The 22,038-nt window shown below is 43.9% G+C and overlaps 2 protein-coding genes, 1 long non-coding RNA gene and 5 other non-coding genes across 8 annotated transcripts in view; all 8 read left to right on the top strand.

Moving 5' to 3' along the window:
* The first annotated feature begins 10 nt into the window (after positions 1-10).
* LOC139375994 (uncharacterized) lies at positions 11-2,463 on the top strand. Its single transcript, XR_011627869.1, has 6 exons — positions 11-64; positions 500-558; positions 732-778; positions 1,217-1,282; positions 1,466-1,777; positions 2,240-2,463. It is a non-coding gene; the product is annotated as an uncharacterized lncRNA (long non-coding RNA).
* On the top strand, positions 355-434 carry LOC139377762 (small nucleolar RNA SNORD74). Its single transcript, XR_011628234.1, has one exon. It is a non-coding gene; the product is annotated as a small nucleolar RNA SNORD74 (small nucleolar RNA).
* On the top strand, positions 598-668 carry LOC139377773 (small nucleolar RNA SNORD75). Its single transcript, XR_011628244.1, has one exon. It is a non-coding gene; the product is annotated as a small nucleolar RNA SNORD75 (small nucleolar RNA).
* LOC139377765 (small nucleolar RNA snR60/Z15/Z230/Z193/J17) lies at positions 1,062-1,145 on the top strand. The gene has a single exon (XR_011628236.1). It is a non-coding gene; the product is annotated as a small nucleolar RNA snR60/Z15/Z230/Z193/J17 (small nucleolar RNA).
* Positions 1,322-1,406, top strand: LOC139377764 (small nucleolar RNA snR60/Z15/Z230/Z193/J17). Its single transcript, XR_011628235.1, has one exon. It is a non-coding gene; the product is annotated as a small nucleolar RNA snR60/Z15/Z230/Z193/J17 (small nucleolar RNA).
* Positions 1,568-1,640, top strand: LOC139377761 (small nucleolar RNA SNORD47). The gene has a single exon (XR_011628233.1). It is a non-coding gene; the product is annotated as a small nucleolar RNA SNORD47 (small nucleolar RNA).
* A 264-nt stretch (positions 2,464-2,727) lies between the features above and the next one.
* Positions 2,728-6,867, top strand: LOC139375993 (calreticulin-like). Its single transcript, XM_071118008.1, has 9 exons — positions 2,728-3,027; positions 3,382-3,483; positions 3,811-4,014; positions 4,150-4,244; positions 4,331-4,540; positions 4,789-4,902; positions 5,068-5,211; positions 5,424-5,516; positions 5,878-6,867. The coding sequence occupies exons 1-9, from the start codon at positions 2,940-2,942 to the stop codon at positions 6,094-6,096; spliced, it is 1,269 nt and encodes a 422-aa protein (XP_070974109.1). The 5' UTR covers positions 2,728-2,939; the 3' UTR covers positions 6,097-6,867.
* Positions 6,868-7,315: 448 nt separating this feature from the next.
* The window catches only part of LOC139375991 (uncharacterized), an 18,691-nt gene continuing 3,968 nt past the window's right edge, over positions 7,316-22,038 (top strand). Inside the window, exons 1-8 of the mRNA XM_071118006.1 lie at positions 7,316-7,540; positions 9,045-9,102; positions 18,659-18,820; positions 19,187-19,384; positions 20,717-20,908; positions 21,006-21,098; positions 21,584-21,719; positions 21,983-22,030. Coding sequence (XP_070974107.1) covers positions 7,479-7,540; positions 9,045-9,102; positions 18,659-18,820; positions 19,187-19,384; positions 20,717-20,908; positions 21,006-21,098; positions 21,584-21,719; positions 21,983-22,030 — 949 coding nt within the window. The 5' untranslated portion in view covers positions 7,316-7,478. The remainder of the gene's footprint in view (positions 7,541-9,044; positions 9,103-18,658; positions 18,821-19,186; positions 19,385-20,716; positions 20,909-21,005; positions 21,099-21,583; positions 21,720-21,982; positions 22,031-22,038) is intronic.

Genomic DNA, 22,038 nt, shown 5'->3' with positions numbered 1-22,038 from the left:
ATTCTTTTCCGCGCTGAACTCAGCAGTTGTAATGTGGAGGTCCTATTGTTTGCTTCAAAAAAGGGTAACTATTCGATTATGTTTTTACAAGATAGTTTAACTTGAAATCAGGAACTATATACAGGTATCAAGTAAAAACGTTAACATTTTGCTTGGTGGCCAGCTTTGGTATTAGTATTTGACTTGCGTGTAACGCTAAGTCAAGGTGCATGCGTGGCCTGCCATGTGTGTAGGAACTTGCTAACACTAACTACTATAGCTTGGCTACATCTTTCACAGCCGACTTTAATTTTTACTTTACTTCAGAATCAACACATTCTAAATATATATAAGTAAATTGTCTGGAATTTAATCCGTGTCTGATGTGATGAAGAACATGTTGGTAGGGACATCTGAGACCTCTGAGGAAACGCCAACTTTACTGACCAGACATGGATTGGATTTGAATTCTTCATTCCACTAAAATTTTGCCTGTATCTAACCGTCCCTCAACTTTCAGATTATGATGTACAACACGCGTGATCCTGGATGACTATCTGCCTAATGGTTTACAATCAGGTATGGCACACTGATGATAACTCATTGTAATTCATATTTAGCCTGTGATGAATATTTGAATAAGAGTAGTGGACAGGAGTGATTTCTGACACATTTTCAAACTGATGGCTATCTATTAAACTGATTGACATTTTATGACCTGACAAATTTAATAGTGAATGTTTTCCTTTTAGAGTAACTTCTTGCTGACCCTGAGAAACCAGGAGATTGCTCAAACCTGGTATGTTTTCATGGAAACCCTTAGCTGTTATGGATATTTACTAGCTATGCTGTTTATTAAAGTATCATTGGGAATCTCTGAGACTATGGAGGATCTTCGATCATGAAATGGTCTGCTGATATAATTTTTTTAAATGCCACCCCTCTGAAACAATATTGATCAAATTGTTTCAGGTATGCCTCCAGCGGGAACGCCATGGTCTGAACTTCCAGCCATAATGATCAAGGAACCATTGATGGTGAGTCCTGTTTACTTTGGCTGCAAGCATCATTTTCAACCATTGCTGATACAATGATGACTGCATAGTTCAGCAGATTAAACATGAAGAACTATCAGCATTGTCTTTCGCTCCTATCTGATGTATCCACTGTTAAATAAGACTGTAGGATTATTTTTGCTCTGATTCCATTTTATGAATCAACTTTATTTGTTCCTCAGGTGGTATGCCTGAAGTTGGGGTCACATGGGTGGAACCTTTAGTGTGACTCCTCGTACCAGTTGCTGGTAAGTAGTGTTTACTGCAGCTGGAACACTCAACTGTTGCTGATACAAATGATGACAGCATAGTTCAGCAGATTAACCATGAAGAACTATCAGCATTGTCTTTCGCTCCTATCTGATGTATTGGCTATTAGATTATATTTTAAATGTGGCTTCCTGCCCATCCTGACAAATTCTCAATTTCAGGCATGGTGAGATGGGAGTGACTGATCCTGGTTCTCGATGTAAAAGTCTTGACAAGATGAACTCAAAGTAAGCACTTGCACAACGTTGTCTTTACATTTCATCAGCCAGTGATGAAAAGATTCTGCCATATGATTACACTGCTTATACTCCAACCGGTCCATTTATTTCTGAGGGTTTAATGGTGTGAATATCTGTTTTTGGTGTGCTGCTCCTGAACCCTTTGCTTATTCCCATTCCAGGTTCCAAGGGGGTGTTGAAAGACGAGGTGAATATGCAGTAAATTCCCTCGCCACGTGAGAATCAACCGAGTGGGTATATTATTTTACGCATGCAGAAAGTATTTTTATCTGCCATTGGCTTACTGATTCAATATCTTACCCTTTACACGAGGGGTATATTTCAATGGGTTGGTCTGCATTCTTCCCTAAAATATTCAGAACTTTACTGTGCCCATTTCAAGATCAGCTTGAAATGGACACAGTAATTGACTGCAACCAAAAACCCATATTAGGTTTAGCTTGCTTGATGGACCTGTCAAAATGGTTGTATCAATGTTAGCTGGCTAATGTTAACTTGCTGATCCTGCTTTGTAGTATGCCCCTCTGGTCTGTATGAGTTATAGTTATATTGTGGGGTTAGCAAATGATGATTCAATTCTTGAACTCTCTCCCTGAGATCTTGATGACAAGAAAGAATACTGATCTCTCCCCAATGATTCCTAGTGTTTCAGCCTACCAGTGACTATTTGGCTCACTTGTGTTTTCTTCCCTCCAGTGTTTGGTCAGGAGGGTGTGCAGGACCTGTCATTTACCACTGACCTACAGTTGTCCTGAAGAAAGCAGTGCATCACCGGCTTGAATTTATAATTTAGCAATTTGTTTGGAGACGTGGGGAAAAACTTCATTAAACTGTACATGTGTTCTAATTTTAGCTTGGTAAATAAAACCAGTAAGTGTGTAACTTCATTGTCCAGAACCAATAAAGGGATTTGTACATAATCTGTGCCTTTTTTATTTTTTATTTTTTTTTATATAAATATTTGCTACATTAACTATTAGATGTGGTTTGTTTTCACCTTTATTTAACCAGGTAGGCAAGTTGAGAACAAGTTCTCATTTACAATTGCGACCTGGCCAAGATAAGGCAAAGCAGTTTGACACGTACAACGACAGAGTTACACATGGCGTAAAACAAACATACAGTCAATACAGTATAAAGTGACGGTTCTTATATATTAATGGTGGGTGCGGTTTGTTGCTACCAATTTGAGGTTCTGGCAAATTTGTGTTGCTGGTTTCTTGGCTACAGTATGGTACTTTAGCTGTACCACAGCATCCAAAGTCTCAGCTTCCCTGTCAACCAATGAAAATCGGACATTTGTTCATGGTGGACTGATTGGCCAGGCGGACCGGGAGTGGGGAAACTGCGTTTAGCAGGGTGGTCAACTATCATTTAAAATTTAGCAAGCCACGTCATGCGAGGGTCGATGCTATTCAGTGCACTGATTGCACTAGCCAGTGCCGAACCATCGCTGTATTTTGAAGAGCAGTTTGAAGATGGGGGTGAGTTCCGTTAATTTCGGCTAGGCTGCCGTTATTGCCAGATTCAACTGGAAATTTCCAACTAGCCTAGCTAGTATACAGCTAACTGTTAGTGAGCTAATCAACCATAACGATGAAACGACAATAGCTAGCTATGCTTCGTTAGATGCAATAATGCATATTTAGTTTGCTTTTTAGCCACACTGAGTCGCTTACAACAATGATGGCTGGCATGTTTGCCAGCTAATTAAATGTACCTAGCCAACGGGTGACGCTAGCCTAGTGCTTGAATAAACCTTTAACGTTAGCTAAATTTGTATTCACCTATGCCAATATTGTGGCCTTTCTAGTATTTGATTCTGTTTTTGCTGTCAGATTCTTGGACTACCCGGTGGGTTGAATCCAGCCATAGGTCTGACTACGGGGAATTTGTCCTGACACCTGGGAAATTCTATGGAGATCCAGAGAAAGACAAAGGTAGCTATCGTGTCATGAACCTGAGGCTTCATGCAGTTTAAAGTCTGCACGCTAAAGATAAGCTTGTCCAATATGATTCCTCTGACGTTAAGACCATGTGATAAAATATTTGCATTAAACTTTTAATCCAGAGAAAGTCAGTTAAGAACAAATTCTTATTTTACAATGACTGCCTACACCTCATCTGGTCAGTCAGTTTCGTGACCCCACCATTGTTCTGAGAATTTCAGAATCAGTCTCTTACACATTTCTGCTTTTCCTCTCGACTGTGGAGCAGGAGGCAACTCTGAATTTGAAACAGTCTAAAACATATCTTATTCCCCTCAGGTCTCCAGACCAGCCAGGATGCCCGCTTCTACTCTTCTTCTGCTCGATTTGAGCCCTTCAGCAACCAGGGCAAGACCCTGGTGATCCAGTTCACTGTGAAGCACGAGCAGAACATCGACTGTGGGGGAGGCTACATCAAACTATTCCCCGCTGACCTTGACCAGGCAGACATGCATGGAGACTCCAAATACAACATCATGTTCGGTAAAGTCCATTTACCAATGAGATAATGATGGTACTAGCAAAATGATTGATAACCACTTAGTTACACCGTACCCTCATTGTTTAGGTTGTATATTTAATTTGTACAGCTAATCATAATGGTTTTCCCATATCCAGGTCCAGACATCTGTGGCCCTGGCACCAAGAAAGTTCATGTCATTATCAACTACAAGGGCAAGAATCATCTCATCAACAAGGACGTCAGGTGCAAGGTAAAGCATATGTCACAAAGGAGCTTTTTTCGACGTGACGTCCACATTGGGTGGATCAAATCAATCTTCTTTTTTTTGTTTTCCAGGATGATGAGTACACTCATCTGTACACTCTGATCCTGAACCCTGACAACACGTACGAGGTGAAGATTGACAACAAGAAAGTGGAGTCTGGAAGTCTGGAGGAGGACTGGGATATTCTGCCTCCTAAGAAGGTCAAGGACCCAGAGGCTGTGAAGCCAGACGACTGGGACGAGAGGGAGAGGGTGGAGGACCCAGAGGATAAGAAACCAGAGGTGGGTAGATAACGGTAGACACCTTTTCTGTCTAGAGACCCATGGCTGTTTCTGCATTCAACAATGCTAACAAGCCACATTATTGTATTGGCAGGACAATGGCAGAAACTGACTGGCCGACCAGGAATCTAACCAGCTACTCTTGATGCAAAAGCAATCCCTTCTGTCAATATTTTATGAATAGAATGTCTTTCATGATTTTCACTTTGTTAGTGTGGGGTTAATGATTCAATGTTGTCATTTGTCAGGACTGGGATAGGCCAGAGAACATTGCTGACCCTGACGCTAAGAAGCCTGAGGATTGGGACAATGAGATGGACGGTGAATGGGAGCCACCCATGGTCTCCAACCCTGACTATAAGGCAAGCAGTCAGACACATAACTGGGGCTACGGTATTTCCTGGCCCTATACACATGACAGAACCACATTTTGTTTTTTGATTGAGACATCGAGTATGACAGTAGTTTTCTCTATTGCCACTTCAGTCATATGAACAGCTGTTTAATTGATTTGTTTGCCTTCTCAGGGCGAATGGAAACCCCGCAAGATCGACAACCCTGACTACAAGGGCAAATGGGTGCATCCTGAGATTGACAATCCAGAATACAGCGCAGACTCTGAAATATACAGATTCGACAGCATCGGCGTCATTGGCCTGGACCTGTGGCAGGTACTGTGGAGGACCTAATTCAGTTGTTTCAGTACCTTAATTATTGACACGTAATGCTAAAGAGTGGAATCTTATTGAAAAGTATTCTGTTTGTGATTATTTAAAAAGGCTATATTTTTCCTTTTTAATTGAAAAGAGAAAATGCATCCCTGAAATAATATTTTTGCCCAGAAGTATTTGGAGTAATTCAGACATGTTCATTGCTGTCACAGGTAAAGTCTGGGACCATCTTCGATAACTTCCTGATCACAGACGACACTACGCTGGCAGAAGAGGTTGGCAATGAGACCTGGGGTCAGACTAAGGTCAGTGGTACTCACCTCTCAGGTTCAAACTTTAATACATACCCACTGGGCCAGACGTCAATTCAACGTCTATTCCACATTGGTTCAACGTTATTTCATTAAAATTACGTGGAAACAACGTTGATTCAAACAGTGTGCCCAGTGGGTATTCACACTGGTGTCTCTTGAGTCGCATTCCCCTAACCCCAATTTGTTATCTGACAATTTGTTACATGATTATTTGTCTGAATAAATTCACTAGTTTGGTTTCAGATCCTTATGAAGACATATTTGCAACGTTGCCTAACAGCACACTACAAACTGTAAAAATGCTAATTCCTGTGGTTTGTTAAAATGGCTGTCTCTGTTTCATGTTTTGTAGGATCCAGAGAAAAAGATGAAGGTGTCCCAGGAGGAACAGGAGAGGAAGAAACTAGAGGCGGAAGAGATGGGGAGGAAAGAGCAGACAAAAGACGAGCCTGAAGACGAGGAGGAAGAAGAGAAGGAGGAAGAGTTAGAGGATCGTGAAGAAGAAGAAGAAGAAGAGACTGGAGCAGAGGAAGAAGAGGAGGAAACAGACTCTATAAAGGATGAACTTTAGAGGACTGACTTTCTCATTGGGGTGAATCTTCCGTTGAGCCTGGGGAGGGATTATGCGTCATTTCGATTTACCATCCAGTCAGTCAGGCCTCAAAGTAATGTTGAGAATGAAGAAGTCATTTAGATTTTACTGCAAAATCTGTGACATTTTTTATTTTATGTTTTTTATTTAACTTATTAGATTTTGACACACTGGTTTACCGCCTTATTAATTAAGGCAGTAAACCAGTGTGTCAAAACTAACCTATTTCTTGTAAGTATGCATTTAATTGTCTGTTTCTCCACCAAATATCACATATGAAGTCTAATTGATTGAAGCTTGTGTGTTTTTGTTTTCTTAATTCACATTGAGTGAATATGTACTCCATGTAAATCCTACTCAACCTTGACATGCATAGCGATAGTTTCCCATTCATTCAATGTCCATTTGCTAACTAAATGCAGTCACATACTGACATACTATTAGGTAGAAGTAGCATCTATAACCTCACCAAGGCCAAATTCATTCACCAACCTCTAATTCCATTGACATTCAGCCATGAACTACTGTAGCCAAGTCAGACGTTTACTCCATTGTGAGTTTTCACTGTTGTATTTTGTCTTGCACAGTAACCGCATACTTCTTAATGTAGCCTATTGCATTTGTTCCCCCTTATTGTTTTTGTAGATATTTGGAACCTTATTTGGGAAATTATGACGATTACAGATATTGTTGTGCAAAAATACTGTACAGTAGTAAAATAAATAAATAAAGAGGGTTGTTTGGATTTTACATGTGTAAAGTGTTCCTTTTGTTACAAATCATCATCATAGCCTATATAATACACTATTTAGGCTACAGGCAATTAGAAGCCAAGCTAATTAAGTAGCACCATATGCTTCCAGACATTTTTCTACAGACCAGAATTAATGACAAACATTGACTTTCATAAAATCTCATAAGAAAGTTTTTTTTCCTGTGTTGGAAGTTATTGCCTTGTTATTTATAGGATAATGAGAAAGGCACACAGTTTAATTTATTCTATTGCATCCACTGTCACTCCAAAGTGCATTTTTGTATCACCAACATTCAGCGCAAATCAATTATGTTTGTACGGCGCCTCTGAACTCATCCAGTCTCAAGGGTTGACTCCCCCACGTGATGAAACAGCAGCTACTGTACCTCTCAATGATGGAGTCGGAAGAGGCAAGGATAAATGGTCAAATGTATGAGCAGCGCCAGTTTACTTGAAAACAGAGTCGACCACGGTTATTTCAAGGTAGATAACCGAACTAGCCAAACCTAATCGGATAATCGCTTTGTGATCCCACCTTGTGCACGGGACCGCAGCCTAGATCTAGTCGGGTACCTGGGGATGCGATGGGAGAGCGAGTACCGCAGAGATGATGCGTTTTGTACTGGATTGCTTGCGGACGCCAAGGCAACGGGCACCCTGCAGTGAAAGGTTGGTAACGATAATGGATTAGGAAATGCTTAGTTGACGAAAATTTCCTTGTAGGCCTACATACATTGACCCATCATCCATAATAGAGTGAGTTCGTGTTCATTTCTGACCCATCTTTGCAATTTCAGTAATATCATTTTTGAAGGGATGCTTTTTTATGAATGGCCAGTAAGAGGCAATAAAGCAGCGAGTAGTTCACCTCTTCTCAATGTACAGTAGCTGGTCAATGCATGCAATATTCACGGACATACACGAGCAATAACATGTATTTTAGACAGACAGGCAGCAATTGGTTAATTTAAAATTGACTGGAATTAAGGAAATTCTAAAATGGAATTCTTGACCAACACGAAAATATTAATAGGATGCAAATTTATAGTAGGCTAATGAATAGCCTTTTAACTGCACATTGTATTATTTTTTGTAAACCTGCCATTTATGATGATCTTTTATATAAGCCTACTGTATACTACATTCAAGAAAAGTTGCAGTGTAGAATTTGCATTGGGCCAAATGTTTAAACTCTTTCATAGAACTGTATTGTATTGAACTGCACAATTGTTGAGAGTCATCAGGTGAGCCAATAGTGTTGCATTAACACTGCAGTCCTATTTATATTACAGTCATTCTCAAACAAGGCTATTTTACTACAGCCCTCTGAGCCTTGAGATGTTCGCCTAGTAGTTAGGCTTCAAATTGGAAAGTCACAGCACATAGGCATGGCCCATACTGCAGCTTGGAGAAAACAGTCATTGGCATAGAGAGACAGCGGGGTTAAGTGTAACACAGCACTGTGATATTAACTCTGCAATGACAGATACATTCGGTGTCATGGAAATGGTTAAGGAACAGCATGTCCTTGAGGAATGGCACATTCCCATTATTTCTTATGATTGTTAACCTTTCACGGTGCTAAATCAGGTATGGTAGGGGGAGAATTACGGTGTGAGAAGAGGAGGAAGAAGTAGTTCATTCTCCTGTCAAGGATGGGCAAGCTTTTTATGTCTTCCCTGGAAATACGACTGCACCTCTCTTTCATGTCCTCTCCTTCTTCTCTCATCCCTCTCATCCCTCCCTCCCTCTCTGACTTTACACGCAACCCCTTTGCACATGCTCAGTTGGTATATTCTCACTCTCTCTCCCCTTCTCCCTCCCTCTTTTGCTTCTTGGTGACCACACACACACACACACACACACACACACACACATACACACACACACACACACACACACACACACACACACACACACACACACACACACACACACACACACACACACACACACACACACACACACACACACACACACACACACACGTGTTCACGGACAGCCTGCCTCTGGTTCCATATGCTATGTCTGTTTGACTGACATACTAAAGAGAATGGATGGAGTGGCGATGGAGGATGGGGAAGAGGGAAGGGGGAGGTGGAGATGGAGGAAAGGGAGGATGGTTAGGTGCAGCCCTCGTCAAACATTCCTGTCTTCTCTGCCGGTCCCCCAGGGACCAGGACTTTGTGGAACAGGACCAGGGTGTCATTCAGAAGACTGGAGAAATCAAAGTAAGGCTGCATGTTTCATATATTGTCATCTGTGTGTGTGTGTGTGTGTGTGTGTGTGTGTGTGTGTGTGTGTGTGTGTGTGTGTGTGTGTGTGTGTGTGCGTGTGTGTGCGTGCGTGCGTGCATGTTTGTGTGTGTTTGAATGTGTATGTGTGTGTGTGTGAAAGTGCATGTGCATTTGAATGTGTGTGTGTTCGTGTGCGTTTGAATGTGTGTCTGTGTGTGATGCGTGCGTGTGAAGGTGTGTGCGTGCGTGTGAAGGTGTGTGCATGAGTCTGTGCATGTGCTCTCATGTTTCACTGCATAAGTTGTATGTGATATGTGCGAGCCTGATTATATTCTCTTGGACTGATCAAGACACCTCCCACTGGACACAGATATCAGTTCAACGTCTAATTTTGATTTACATTTGATTGAGTTGTCAACTAACGTGAAGTCAATGTGAAATGAACAACAAATGTCACCATGTCATTGGATTTAGGTTAAAATAACAAAATGCCCTTACGTTGATGACACTTTGTAAATCCAGGTTTTCCAAGTTTTTGCCCAGGGGGATGGCTTTACAAATGGCACCACACATTTTATTAGTAATTTTTTATTTAACTTGCCAAGTCATTTAAGAACAAATTCTTATTTACAATGACGCCCTACCAAATCAAATTAAATCAAATATTATTGGTCACATACACATGGTTAGCAGATGTTAATGCGAATGTAGCGTAATGCTTGTGCTTCTAGTTCCGACAGTGCAGTAATGTCTAACAAGTAATCAAACAATTTCCTAACAACTACCTAATACACACAAATCTAAAGGGGTGAATGAGAATATGTACATATAAATATATGGATGAGTGATGGCCGAACGACATAGGCAAGGTGCAATAGATGGTATAAAATACTGTATACACATGTGATATGAGTAATGTAAGATATGTAAACATTATTAAAGTGGCATTATTTAAAGTGGCATTGTTTAAAGTGACTAGTGATCAATTTATTAAAGTGGCCAGTGATTGGGTCTCAATTTAGGCAGCAGCTTCTCTGAGTTAGTGATCGCTGTTTAGCAGTCTGATGGCCTTGAGATGTTTTTCAGTCTTTTCAGTTTTTTAGTCTCTCGGTCCCAGCTTTGATGCACCTGTACTGACCTCGCCTTCTGGATGGTATCGGTGTGAACAGGCAGTGGCTCGGGTGGTTGTTGTCCTTGATGATCTTTTTGGCTTTCCTGTGACATCAGGTGCTGTAGGTGTCATGAAGGGCAGGTTGTTTGCCATCGGTGATGTGTTGTGCAGTCCGCACCACCCCCTGGAGAGCCTTGCAGTGCAGTTGCTGTACCAGGCTGTGATACGGCCCGACAGGATGCTCTCGATTGTGCGTCCGTAAAAGTTTGTAAGGGTTTTGTGTGACAAGCCAAATTTCTTCAGCCTCCTGAGGTTGAAGAGGCACTGTTGAGTCTTCTTCACCACACTGTCTGTGTGGGTGGACCATTTCAGTTTGTCTGTGATGTGTACGCCGAGGAACTTAAAACTTTTCACCTTCTGCACTGCTGTCCCTTCGATATGGATAGGGGAGTGGTCCCTCTGCTGTTTCCTGAAGTCCACGATCATCTCCTTTGTTTTGTTGACGTTGAGTGAGAGGTTGTTTTCCTGACATCACACTCCGAGTGCCCTCACCTCCTCTCTGTAGGCCGTCTCGTCGTTGTTGGTAATCAAGCCCGCTACTGTTGTATTGTCTGTAAACTTTATGATTGAGTTGGAGGCGTGCATGGCCACGCAGTCATGGGTGAACAGGGAGTACAGGAGGGGGCTGAGCACGCACCCTTGTGGGGCCCCAGTGTTGAGGGTCAGCGAAGTGGAGATGCTGTTTTCTACCTTCACCACCTGGGGGCGGCCCGTCAGAAAGTCCAGGACCCAATTGCACAGGGCGGCGTTGAGACCCAGGGCCTCCAGCTTGATGATGAGCTTGGAGGGTAGTATGGTGTTGATTGCTGAGCTGTAGTCAATGAACAGCATTCTAACATAGGTATTCCTCTTGTCCGGATAGGATAGGGCAGTGTGCAATGTGATGGCGATTGCATCGTCCGTGGACCTGTTGGGGCGGTATGCAAACTGAAGTGGGTCTAGTGTGGCCAGTAAGGTGGAGGTGATATGATCCTTGACTAGTCTCTCAAAGCACTTCATGATGACAGAAGTGAGTGGTAGTCATTTAGTTCAGTTATCTTTGCCTTCTTGGGTACAGGAACAGTGGTGGCCATCTTGAAGCATGTGGGGACAGCAGACTGGGATAGGGAGAGATTGAATATGTCCGTAAACACACCAGCCAGCTGGTCTGCGCATGCTCTGGGGACGCGGCTAGAGATGCTGTCTGGGCCAGCAGCCCTGCGAGGGTTAACACATTTACATTTTTTACTTACGTCGGCCACGGAGAAGGAGAGGGGGGGGGCAGTTCTTGTTAGTGGGTACTATATTATCCTCAAGTCACTGGTACATCTAGTCACTGGTACATCCTGCTTGAGTTTCTGCCAATAAAACGATAGGAGCAATATGGCGAGTTTGCCGAAGGGAGGGCTTTGTAAGCATCGCGGAAGTTAGAGAAGCAGTGATGAAGTGTATTACCCCAGCGCATAGTGTAATCATTATGCTGATAGAATTTAGGTAACCTTGTTCTCAAATTTGCTTTGTTAAAATCCCCAGCTACAATAAATGCAGCCTCAGGATATATGGTTTCCAGTTTACATAGAGTCCAGTGAAGTTCCTTGAGGGCCGTCTTGGTGTCTGCTTGAGGGGGAATGTACACATCTGTGACAATAACTGTTGAGAATTCTCTTGGTAGGTAATATGGCCGGCATTTGATTGTAAGGTCGGGTGAATTCTACTTCCTGTATGTTGTTATGATTACACCATGAGTCGTTTATCATTAAGCATACACCCCCGACCTTCCTCTTCCCAGAGAGGTGTTTATCTCTGTCGGTGCGATGCATGGAGAAGCCCGGTGGCTTCATATCCAGAGAGAGCCATGTTTCTGTGAAAGAGAATGTTACAATCTATGATGTCTCTCTGGAAGGCAACCCTTGCTCAAATTTAATCTACCTTGTTGTCAAGAGACTGGACATTGGCGAGTAGTATACTCCAGAGAGGTGGACGATGTGCACATCTACGGAGCCTGACCAGGAGACCGCTCCGTCTGCCCCTTTTGCGGCACTGTTATTTTGGGTCGGCTTCTGGGATTAGATCCATTGTCTTGAATGGTGGTCCAAACAGAGGATCCGCTTTGGGAAAGTCGTATTCCTGTAATGTTGGTAAGTTGACGTTGCTCTTATATCCAATAGTTCTTCCCGGCTGTATGTAATAAGACTTAAGATTTCCTGGGGTAACAATGTAAGACATAATACATAAAAAACAAAATACTGCATAGTTTCCTAAGGACTCGAAGTGAGGCAACCATCTCTGTCGGCGCCATCTTTATCCCGGCCAAACCCTAACCCAGACGGCACTGGGCCAATTATGCACCGCCCTATGGGACTCCCAATCACGGCCTGTTGTAATACAGCCTGGAATCGAACCAGGGTCTATAGTGATGCCTCTAACATTGAGATGCAGTGCCTTAGACCGCTGCACAACTCGGGAGCCCTAAAACATGAGAATACAGTACTGTATGTAATATGTTTGTTAGCTCAGGGGCCTCTGTGTTGTTGTGTGATTCTGTTGAGGATTGAGGAAGGCGTGCCTGTCACGCCCTGACCTTAGATATCTCTGTTTTCTATATATTTTTGTTTGGTCAGCGTGTGACTAGGGTGGGTACTCTAAGTTTTTGTATGTCTAGGGTTTTTTGTATGTCTAGGGTTTTTGAATGTCTAGGGGTTTTGTATGTTTATGTTGGCCTGATATGGAGAGACAGCTGTTTATCGTTGTCTCTGATTGGGGATCATATTTAGGCAGCCCTTTTTCCCACTTTCCGGTGTGGGATCTTGTCTACAGTTAGGTGCCTGTGTGCACACTAGTAGCTTCACGTTTCGTTTGGTTGTTTGTTTTGTTGTGTCTCAGTTCATAAAAAATATGTGGAACTCTATTCACGCTGCGCCTTGGTCTCATCATTACGACGATCGTGACAGAAGATCCCACCAAAAAAGGACCAAGCAGCGTGTTCAGGAGGAATGGACCTGGGAGGAGATCCTGGATGGAGCAGGACCCTGGACACAGGCTGGGGAGTATCGCTGTCCGAGGGAGGAAATTGAGGCAGCGAAAGTGGAACGGTGACGTTACGAGGAGTAGTACCAATGAGGCAAGCACGAGAGGCAGCCCCAAAATATTTTTTGGGGGGGTGGCACACGGGGAGATTGGCGGAGGTAGGGTTTAGACCTGAACCAATTCCTCATACTTACCGTGGGGAGCGTGTGACTGGTCAGGCACCGTGTTATGCAGTGATGCGCACGTGTCTCCAGTGCGCATTCATAGCTCGATGCGCTCTATTCCAGCTCCCCGCATTTGCCGCGCTAGAGTGGGCATCCAGCCAGGACGGGTTATGCCGGCTCAGCGCTCCTGGTCTCCAGTACACCTCTTCGGACCAGGATATCCTGCGCCGGATTTTCTGCACTTGCCGGGCTAAAGTGAGCATCCAGCCAGGACACGTTGTGCCAGCTCTATGTTCCAGACCTCCAGTGCGTCTCCACGGCCCAGTATAGCCTGCGCCGGCCTTAAGTACTGTGTCTCCAGTGCACCTCCACAGTCCAGTACGTCCTGTGCCGCACTCGCCCTGAGGTGCTTGTCATCAGCCCGGTGCCACCTGTACCGGTCCCATGCATCAGGTCTCCAGTGAGCATCCACAGTCCAGTTCGTCCTGTGCCTCTTCCCCGCACTCGCCCTGAGGTGCATGTCATCAGCCCGGTGCCACCTGTACCGGTCCCACGCATCAGACCTCCAGTGCGCCTCCACAGTCCAGAGCTTCCGGCGACAGTTCCCAGTCCAGAGCTTCCGGCGACAGTTTCACAGTCCGAAACCTCCAAAGACGGTCCACAGTCCGGAACATCCAACGACGGTCCACAGCCCGGAGCCTCCAGTGACAGTCCACAGCCCGGAGCCTCCAGCGACAGTCCCCAGTCCGGAGCCTCCAGCGACAGTCCCCAGTCCGGAGCCTCCAGCGACGGTCCCCAGTCCGGAGCCTCCAGCGACAGTCCCCAGTCCGGAGCCTCCAGCGACGGTCCCCAGTCCGGAGCCTCCAGCGACGGTCCCCAGTCCGGAGCCTCCAGCGACAGTCCCCAGTCCGGAGCCTCCAGCGACGCTCCCCAGTCCGGAGCCTCCAACGACGGTCCCCAGTCCGGGGCCTCCAGCGACGAGCTGCAGTCAAGAGTCTTCAGCGACGAGCTGCAGTCCAGATCCTCCAGCGGTGGTTCCCAGTTCTGAGCATTCCGGCGATGATCCACGGTCCGGTTCCTCCGACAACGATCCATGGTCCGGTTCCACAGAAGCGGACTGATCAGTGTAGGGAGCGGGGACTGTGTCCAGAACCGGAGCCGCCACCGAGGGTAGATGCCCACCCGGACCCTCCTGTATAGGTTCAAGTTGGCGGCCGGGAGTCCGCACCTGTGGGGGGGGGGGGTTCTATATATTTTGGTTAGGTCAGGGTGTGACTAGGGTGGGTACTCTGGGTTTTTGTATGTCTAGGTTTTTTTGTATATCTAGGGCTTTTGTATGTCTATGTTGGCCTGATATTGAATGGCCCTTTTTCCCACTTTCCGGTGTGGGATCTTGTCTAGAAGTAGGTGCCTGTGTGCACACTTGTAGCTTCAAGGTTTGTTTGGTTGTTGTTTTGTTGAGTTTCAGTTCATTAAAAATATGTGGAACTCTTCATGCTGCGCCTTGGTCTCACTCATACAACAATCGTGACAGTGAAGAGATTAAAGTGCAGGTATTTGTATTCCTTCGGGAAATCAGTAGCCTTTAATGAGCAGATTCCATTTTCCTTTACGCATTTCTTATTGCCAGTTTTTAGAGAAGGCTATCTCTGTATTTCAGAGCCAAATGCATACACCGTACTATCAGGCCATTAGAACAGAGATCATATCTACTGGTGTTCTTCAGCATCATAGGAAAGACCATTATGTTAACTACTATACACTTTGAACGCTTTCAGTGCACCGCTGCCTGCTGGGATGACAGTGTGATGTATGATATTTTATTTTTGTAACCCAGCACTAACCTGGTATGGAGCTCTATATCCCCCAGCAACAGCATATCTCTAATTTCCGAGAGGTGGCCCAGATATGATCTCACCAAAAACTGATTTCCTATTTCTCTAGTGGTATTATTAAAAAATATTATTGTTGCAGATGTCTATGGTACTGTGCCCGTATTAAAAAAGGAGTGCTTATCTAGGATTAGGTCATTTCTGAATACAGTCCCTGATCCACTAGGTTTTCTCCTGTCAAATAGCTGCAATGTATTTGGTGTTTTTGGTATTTATTAGGATCCCCATTAGCTGTTGCAAAGCATCAGCTATTCTTCCTGGGGTCCATATGAAACATGACATAATACATATTACAGAACATTATTCGTCAAGGACTGAAATACATACACTTAAAATGTCACACATAGCCTACATATCAGTACATGCACACAATATCTAGGTATAATACATAGTACAGTGAAAATTACAATATATATAAATGACTACAGACCCGTAGCACTCACGTCTGTAGCCATGACATGATTTGAAAGGCTGGTCATGGTCAACACCATTATCCCAGAAACCCTAGACCCACTACAGCTTGCATACCGCACCAACAGATCCACAGATGATGTAATCTCTTTTGCAGTCCACACTGCCCTTTCACACCTGGACAAAAGGACCACCTATGTGAGAATGCTATTCATTGACTACAGCTCAGCGTTCAACACCATAGTCCTGCCATCCAGGCGGTGTCAGAGGAAGGCCCTAAAAATTGTCAAAGACTCCAGACACCCTAGTCATAGACTGTTCTTTCTGCTATCACATGGCAAGCAGTACCGGAGCACCAAGTCTAGGTCCAAGAGGCTCCTATATAGTTTCTACCCCCAAGCCATAAGACTCCTGAACAGCTAATCAAATGGCTACCCAGACTATTTGCATTGCCTCCCCCTCCCCTGGTGCGCTGCTGCTACTCTCTGCTATTATCATCTATGCATAGTCACTTTAATAACTCTACCTACATGTACATATTACCTCGACACCGGCGCCCCCACACATTGACGTTGACTCTGTACCGGTACCCCCTATATATAGCCCCGCTATTGTTATTTACTGCTGCTCTTTAATTATTTGTTATTCTTATCTCTTACTTTTTTTCTTTTTTTTGTATTTTCTTAAAACTGCATTGTTGGATAAGGGCTTGTAAGTAACTATTTCACTGTTGTATTGGCGCATGTGATAAATAAAATTGGATTTGATTTGAAAATGGCTATGTCTCTTCACAGTTCTCTTTGCGCAGTAAGGTGTTGTTTTATCTGGGGTTTTTTAAACTGGTTTTATTGCTACCTTGAGTTACCTGGGGTGGCAGAGTGAGCAGTAGTCCAGGTGCGACAAAACTACTGCCTGTAGGACCTGTCTGGTCGACTGAGATGTCAAGAAGGCAGAGCAATGCCCTATCATGGACAGACCTCTTCCCATTTTAGCAACCATTGAGTCTTTATGTTTTGACCATGAACGCTTGCTAACTAAGCTTACACCCAGCAGTTTAGTCTCTTCAACTTGCTCAATAGCCACATTATTCAATAATAGATCTAAATGAGGTTTAGCATTGAGCGAGTGATTTGTCCCCAAAATAATGCTTTTAGTTTCTGAGATATTTAGCACCAGCCTATTGCTAGTTACCCTTTCTAAAACTGACTGGAGCTCTATGTTAAGTGAATCATTTTTTTTTTACTGTTGCAGCCAACGTGTATACTGTTGAGTCATCAGTGTACATAGACACAGGCTTTATTCAAGGTCAGTGGAAGGTCATTTGTAAAACAGAAAACAATAACGGCCCTAGCCGGCTGCCCTGTGGTACACCACACACAACTGAATTAGCATGAGAGAGACTTCCATTAACAAAAACACTGTTCTATTAGATAGGTAACTCTCAGTCCATAATAAGGCAGAGGATGCAAATCCATAACACCTATGTTTTTTCAGAAATAGGTTATGATCAATGACATCAAAAGCTGCACTGAAGTCTAACAAAACAGCTCACACAATCTTCTTACTATCAATTTCTTTCAGCCAATCATCAGTCAGCTGTGTCAGTGTTGAGTGCCCTTTCCTATAAGCATGCTGAAAGTCTGTTGTTAATTTGTTGTCTGTAAAATAACTTTGAATTTGTTCAAACACAATTTTTTTCCAAAAGTCACAGTGCAGAATGAACTGCTTCTACATGCATACATGGTAGTAAATGCATGATAGATGCATCGTAGCATTGTGAAGGTTACTCAAGTTAATTAACTTCCCCTCATCCAAGATAGCAACTGACATTAGGTACATTTCAGATTTGGTTGGAAAGATAGCAAGTTGGCCTTGAATTTTTTCTGTGTCAGCTTGCTATCTGGGATAATGTCCCAAAATTATTAGAACTTGATCCCCCGTTGTTAACTCTTAGGGCCTTGAGCAGAAGGGCTGAAATCCATTCCAGACATTAGCCAACTGTCAGGATGAGCTGTGCATATTGTGCCTGAGTGAAGCAGCTCTCTAGTGGCATATACAGTACAGGTCTAAGTCACTACAGTGAGATTTTCTCTCAGCTCTACTTCTTTCAGTAGTTATAAATATACTACATAGCTCTTTAGTCTTTAGTCTGAAAATAGAGAACCCTCAAAGTGTGACACGCCAGAGGTTGAAGTGTTGATAGTGCCTGTGAATATAAAGTGATTTATCTGTGTTAGTACAGCACATTGTCATTCATAACACCTCTTATTCTAGTGTATTGAGAAGCTCATTATCAGAATACTCATGCGTGTAGAGCCCTTGATAATTTTTAGGAAAGTCTGAAGTGTCTCTCTCTCTTTCTCGCACTACCCTCCTCTCCTTCCCACTGCCCTTGCTCGTTCTATTTCTGCTCACCTCCCTTTTCTTGGCAGTTTTCCCTCCCGCCGGTTTATTTTCTAGTCATTCCTCTTTTTAGAATGGAGATCACGTTTGATACTGCTTTGTAAAATTAATGGAAAAGGATCGCCTCAAGTAAGCTTTATTTCTGCAGTGAAAGGGACTTTGCATAGTTATCTGTCTCTAGCCTCTATTTCCTCAGCTTTTCAGTAACTACTGATATCTTCTCTCTCTCTCTCTCTCTCTCCCTGTCTCTCTTTCTCCCCTCCCTCCTTTCTCTGTCATTGCTGCCTCTACTCCATCTACCCCTTTTTTTAAACTCTCCTTCTTCTCTCTCCATTCCCTCTCTACATGTCCTTCCGTTATTTCCATCCCTCCACTCTCTCACTACTTCAACTCTATCTGCCCCTGCTGTCCCTCCATCGCTCTCTCCTACCCTTCATCCCTCCACTCCATCCATACTTCCATCCATCCCTCCCTCCACCTGCCTGTGTGTTCCACCCCACCAGGACCTACAGGATGCAGTGCAGCAGGAAGTCATTGAGCTGCAGGAGCAGCGGGGCGACCGCCAGGAGCTGGAGGAGACCCTGGAGAAGCTGGAGCAGCACAGGGTGGAACTGGAGGAGCAACTCAAACTGACCAGGCTGGAGTGCGTCCAGGAGAGCCAGCAGGTCAGACACACACAGAGATGACAGCTGCTATGACTACTGTTACTGAATAAAACATAAGAAATAACTATTTTTATGCATGATGATCATTTCTATCAGTGAATGTTTTTTGCATGTTTTGTAATTTGTATGCAGTCATCTATGCTGTGATGGTGAGACACTGAACAATAAAGACATTTACCAACCATAGACAGACTTGGTTGGTTTGTGGTCAGTTCAGACCTCTTCTCCAATCTTCAAATGAATAAAGATTTGATTCATGCAAATGATTCTTGCTACCCTTCACGGCTCCGAAGTTAGGTCCCTCTGACTCTGCTGTCTACTCCTGCTCTCCTCCTTTGTCCCCTGTCCCTACTCTTCCCAATACAGATCCTGTCCTTGCAGGCGGAGGAGGTGGCCAGGGAGACAAAGGTGGAGGAGTATGAGCGGGAGCTGGCCAGGGCCAGGAGGAAACTCAAACAGCTGAAGATGGAGGTCAGAAAGGCCCAGGGGAAGGTGGAGGAGGCGGGTGAGCGCACCATTCCTCTGGAGGAGTCCATCAGCCAATCATACGAGGAGATTTTACAGGTGGGTATGTCTTCATATGTCCCACTCTGGTTACCCTTCAAAATGATTGCTATAGAAGCACTGGATTGATGACAGCCTTCCGACAGGCTGGTCTTTCATGTATCCAGTCAATAATCCAGTCTTGCAGTTTTGAAAAGGGACAGTCGTCACATAAGACAGCATACATGCCCTGGGCTATGGTCACAAGGGAGAGCATTCAAGAGAGCATTCAAGGTTGAAAAGCCCATTAAGCGAATTGGACCAAGGCCTCAGATTTTTCCTGCCACTGTGTCTCCTGCTGTACTCCTCACATGGCAGCTGGAAGCCTGATAGCAGTAGCTAATAAGATAGTCTCGCTTGCCAGGCTTCTAGGGTTCTCCTAGAATGCCAAGATGCAGAGCGAATATGAGAATATGGTATCACAGGAGGCTGGTGAGGGGAGGATGGCCCATAATAAATAATGGAATGGAATGAATGGAATGGTTTCAAACACATGGAAGCTATGTGTTTGATGTGTTTGATACCATTCCATTGATTCCGTTCCAGCCATTACTATGAGCCCGTCCTCCCAACCTCCTGTGTAATCAGGCTATATGCGTGTGATAGACTGGGGTTCAAGGTCTCCTGCGACTGTGTTAGCGCGCTGAGCAAAGCTTCAGGTCTCAGGCAAAGGTTCTCATTACAGGAGCAAGGTTCCAAACCACCCCAGTTACATGACACTACTAATATAAAACGGTTCAGTCAGACCAGCAGGTAGTGGTGGTGATTCTGTGTCATTTCAGTCCCCTGCTGACAGGTGATTCATGTGTAGCCTTCATCATGCCTCCAGTGTATTGATCTGTGTTGTCATGGCAGCTGCACCATGCAGACAAGCTCCAAACCCCCTGTGGAACTGGAAGGTGAAGAGGTTGGTCACATTGATCCATTATGTGTGCCATTAATCCTCCATGTTGATTTTTGCTCCTTTTAATCATACTGCGACTTTAGAGAAAAGCCTTCAAGTTGTAAAAGCCTTCAAGTTGTAGTAGACCAATATTTAATATCAGCTGGATTTATTTTGTTTGCTGATGATGTACCAGAGAGCATCTTTAAAGAGACAACTGTCTGGTTGGTTCAGAGATTTAAAAAGGTCTGTGTTATTGGGTAGACAAGCATAGTGTCTTTCAACAGCTGTGTGTCTGGCACTTAGGGCCAACCACTTACTTACTTGGCCTTCCCCGAGCCAAGTGGAGCATGAGGCTTCCCTCCATCTCTTCCCGTTCCGAGCAAAGATAACACATATATAGACTTCTCTGAGATGTATCATATGTATTCGACAAATAGTGGCTTTCGTTGATGTCTGCTGTGGATTAGGAGGAGCAGACGTTCAGTACACTGAGGAGTGAGCGGACGGGAGATGCAACACTGCCAGACCACCAGCAAGTGGAGTCAAACGACACATCTCCCAGCAGCCTCAGGACAGAGGACGGAACTCTGGATGTGCCCGATGTACCAGCCAGGTCATGGGGCAGGAGCCAATCACTGCCTGTCTATGCTGAAATCCTGGTATGTGCCATACAATTGGGTTTAAATCCCACATGATGTCCATCATAACCATAAAATTTGGGATAGCTTGAATTTTGGCTATTCTCTCTTCTCACAGGCAAACCTTGGGTGCGCAGCTCGCGCTAAGGACGGATTATCTTATACACAAGAAGAGGAGGAGGAGGAGACACCTGTACCAAGCACACCAAAGGTATGGCTACCAACTCAGTAAAGTTTTGTAAAACAATAATCTATTGGAGAGACTGGCAAATTACTAAATTAATCTTTCACTGCACTGGGCTGTATCAGGGTCACACAGAGTGTTTCTTGGTAGTCTTAAACAAATCTACTTTGAAACGAAAGTATACACCTCACATACATGTTATGGGCTTAAAAAAGAAGACACCTGTACCATGTCAGATATAGAGTTGAAATGTATTACATTTTGAGTTTGCATCACAACATTACACTTTATTTACATCACAGAGGACTGAACTATAACAACACTGTTTGACATAAAAACACCAGATTTTTTAAAATAATGTTTATTAATTATGAAATTATGAAAAATATTAATAACATTCCACCCATGAGGCCACTAGGTAATTTAACTGCAGGAAAGCACTACAGTGTATGCTGGATGTATGAGGAAAACTTCCTTCATCTGTGAGAAAAGTTTATCTTATACCTCTTTAGCAGATAGATAAGGGAGAAGAGGAAGAGAAAGTGGAGGAGGAAGAGAAAATTTCCCAGACACGATCCACCAGTAGCATAGCAGTCGAAGATCTAGACTTCTACCACCCCGACCCCTTCATTCACTGTGAATCTGAACGTGAGCATCTGTTCTCTCTTCCATATGCTTTGACGATGATCATGGTACAGCTAAAGATGATGTTGGTGATGATGATGATGATGATGATGATGATGATGATGATGATGATGATATTGGGGGTGGTGGTAGTGATTATGACAACAGTGATTATGATAATGAAGATGATGGTGGTGGTGATGATGATGGTTGTTGTAGTGATACTGAAGATGATGATGCTTGTGATGATAATGATGACGATGATGGTGATAATTTTTTATTTGCAGATGACCTTTTCAAAGATGACGACTTCTTTGCCAATACAGATAAATCTGGTGAGTGA

The sequence above is a fragment of the Oncorhynchus clarkii genome, chromosome 20 (genome assembly GCF_045791955.1).
Source record: "Oncorhynchus clarkii lewisi isolate Uvic-CL-2024 chromosome 20, UVic_Ocla_1.0, whole genome shotgun sequence".
Taxonomy (NCBI): domain Eukaryota; kingdom Metazoa; phylum Chordata; class Actinopteri; order Salmoniformes; family Salmonidae; genus Oncorhynchus; species Oncorhynchus clarkii.
Note: the sequence above shows the minus strand (reverse complement) of the source record. Positions and strands in the feature narration are given on the sequence as shown.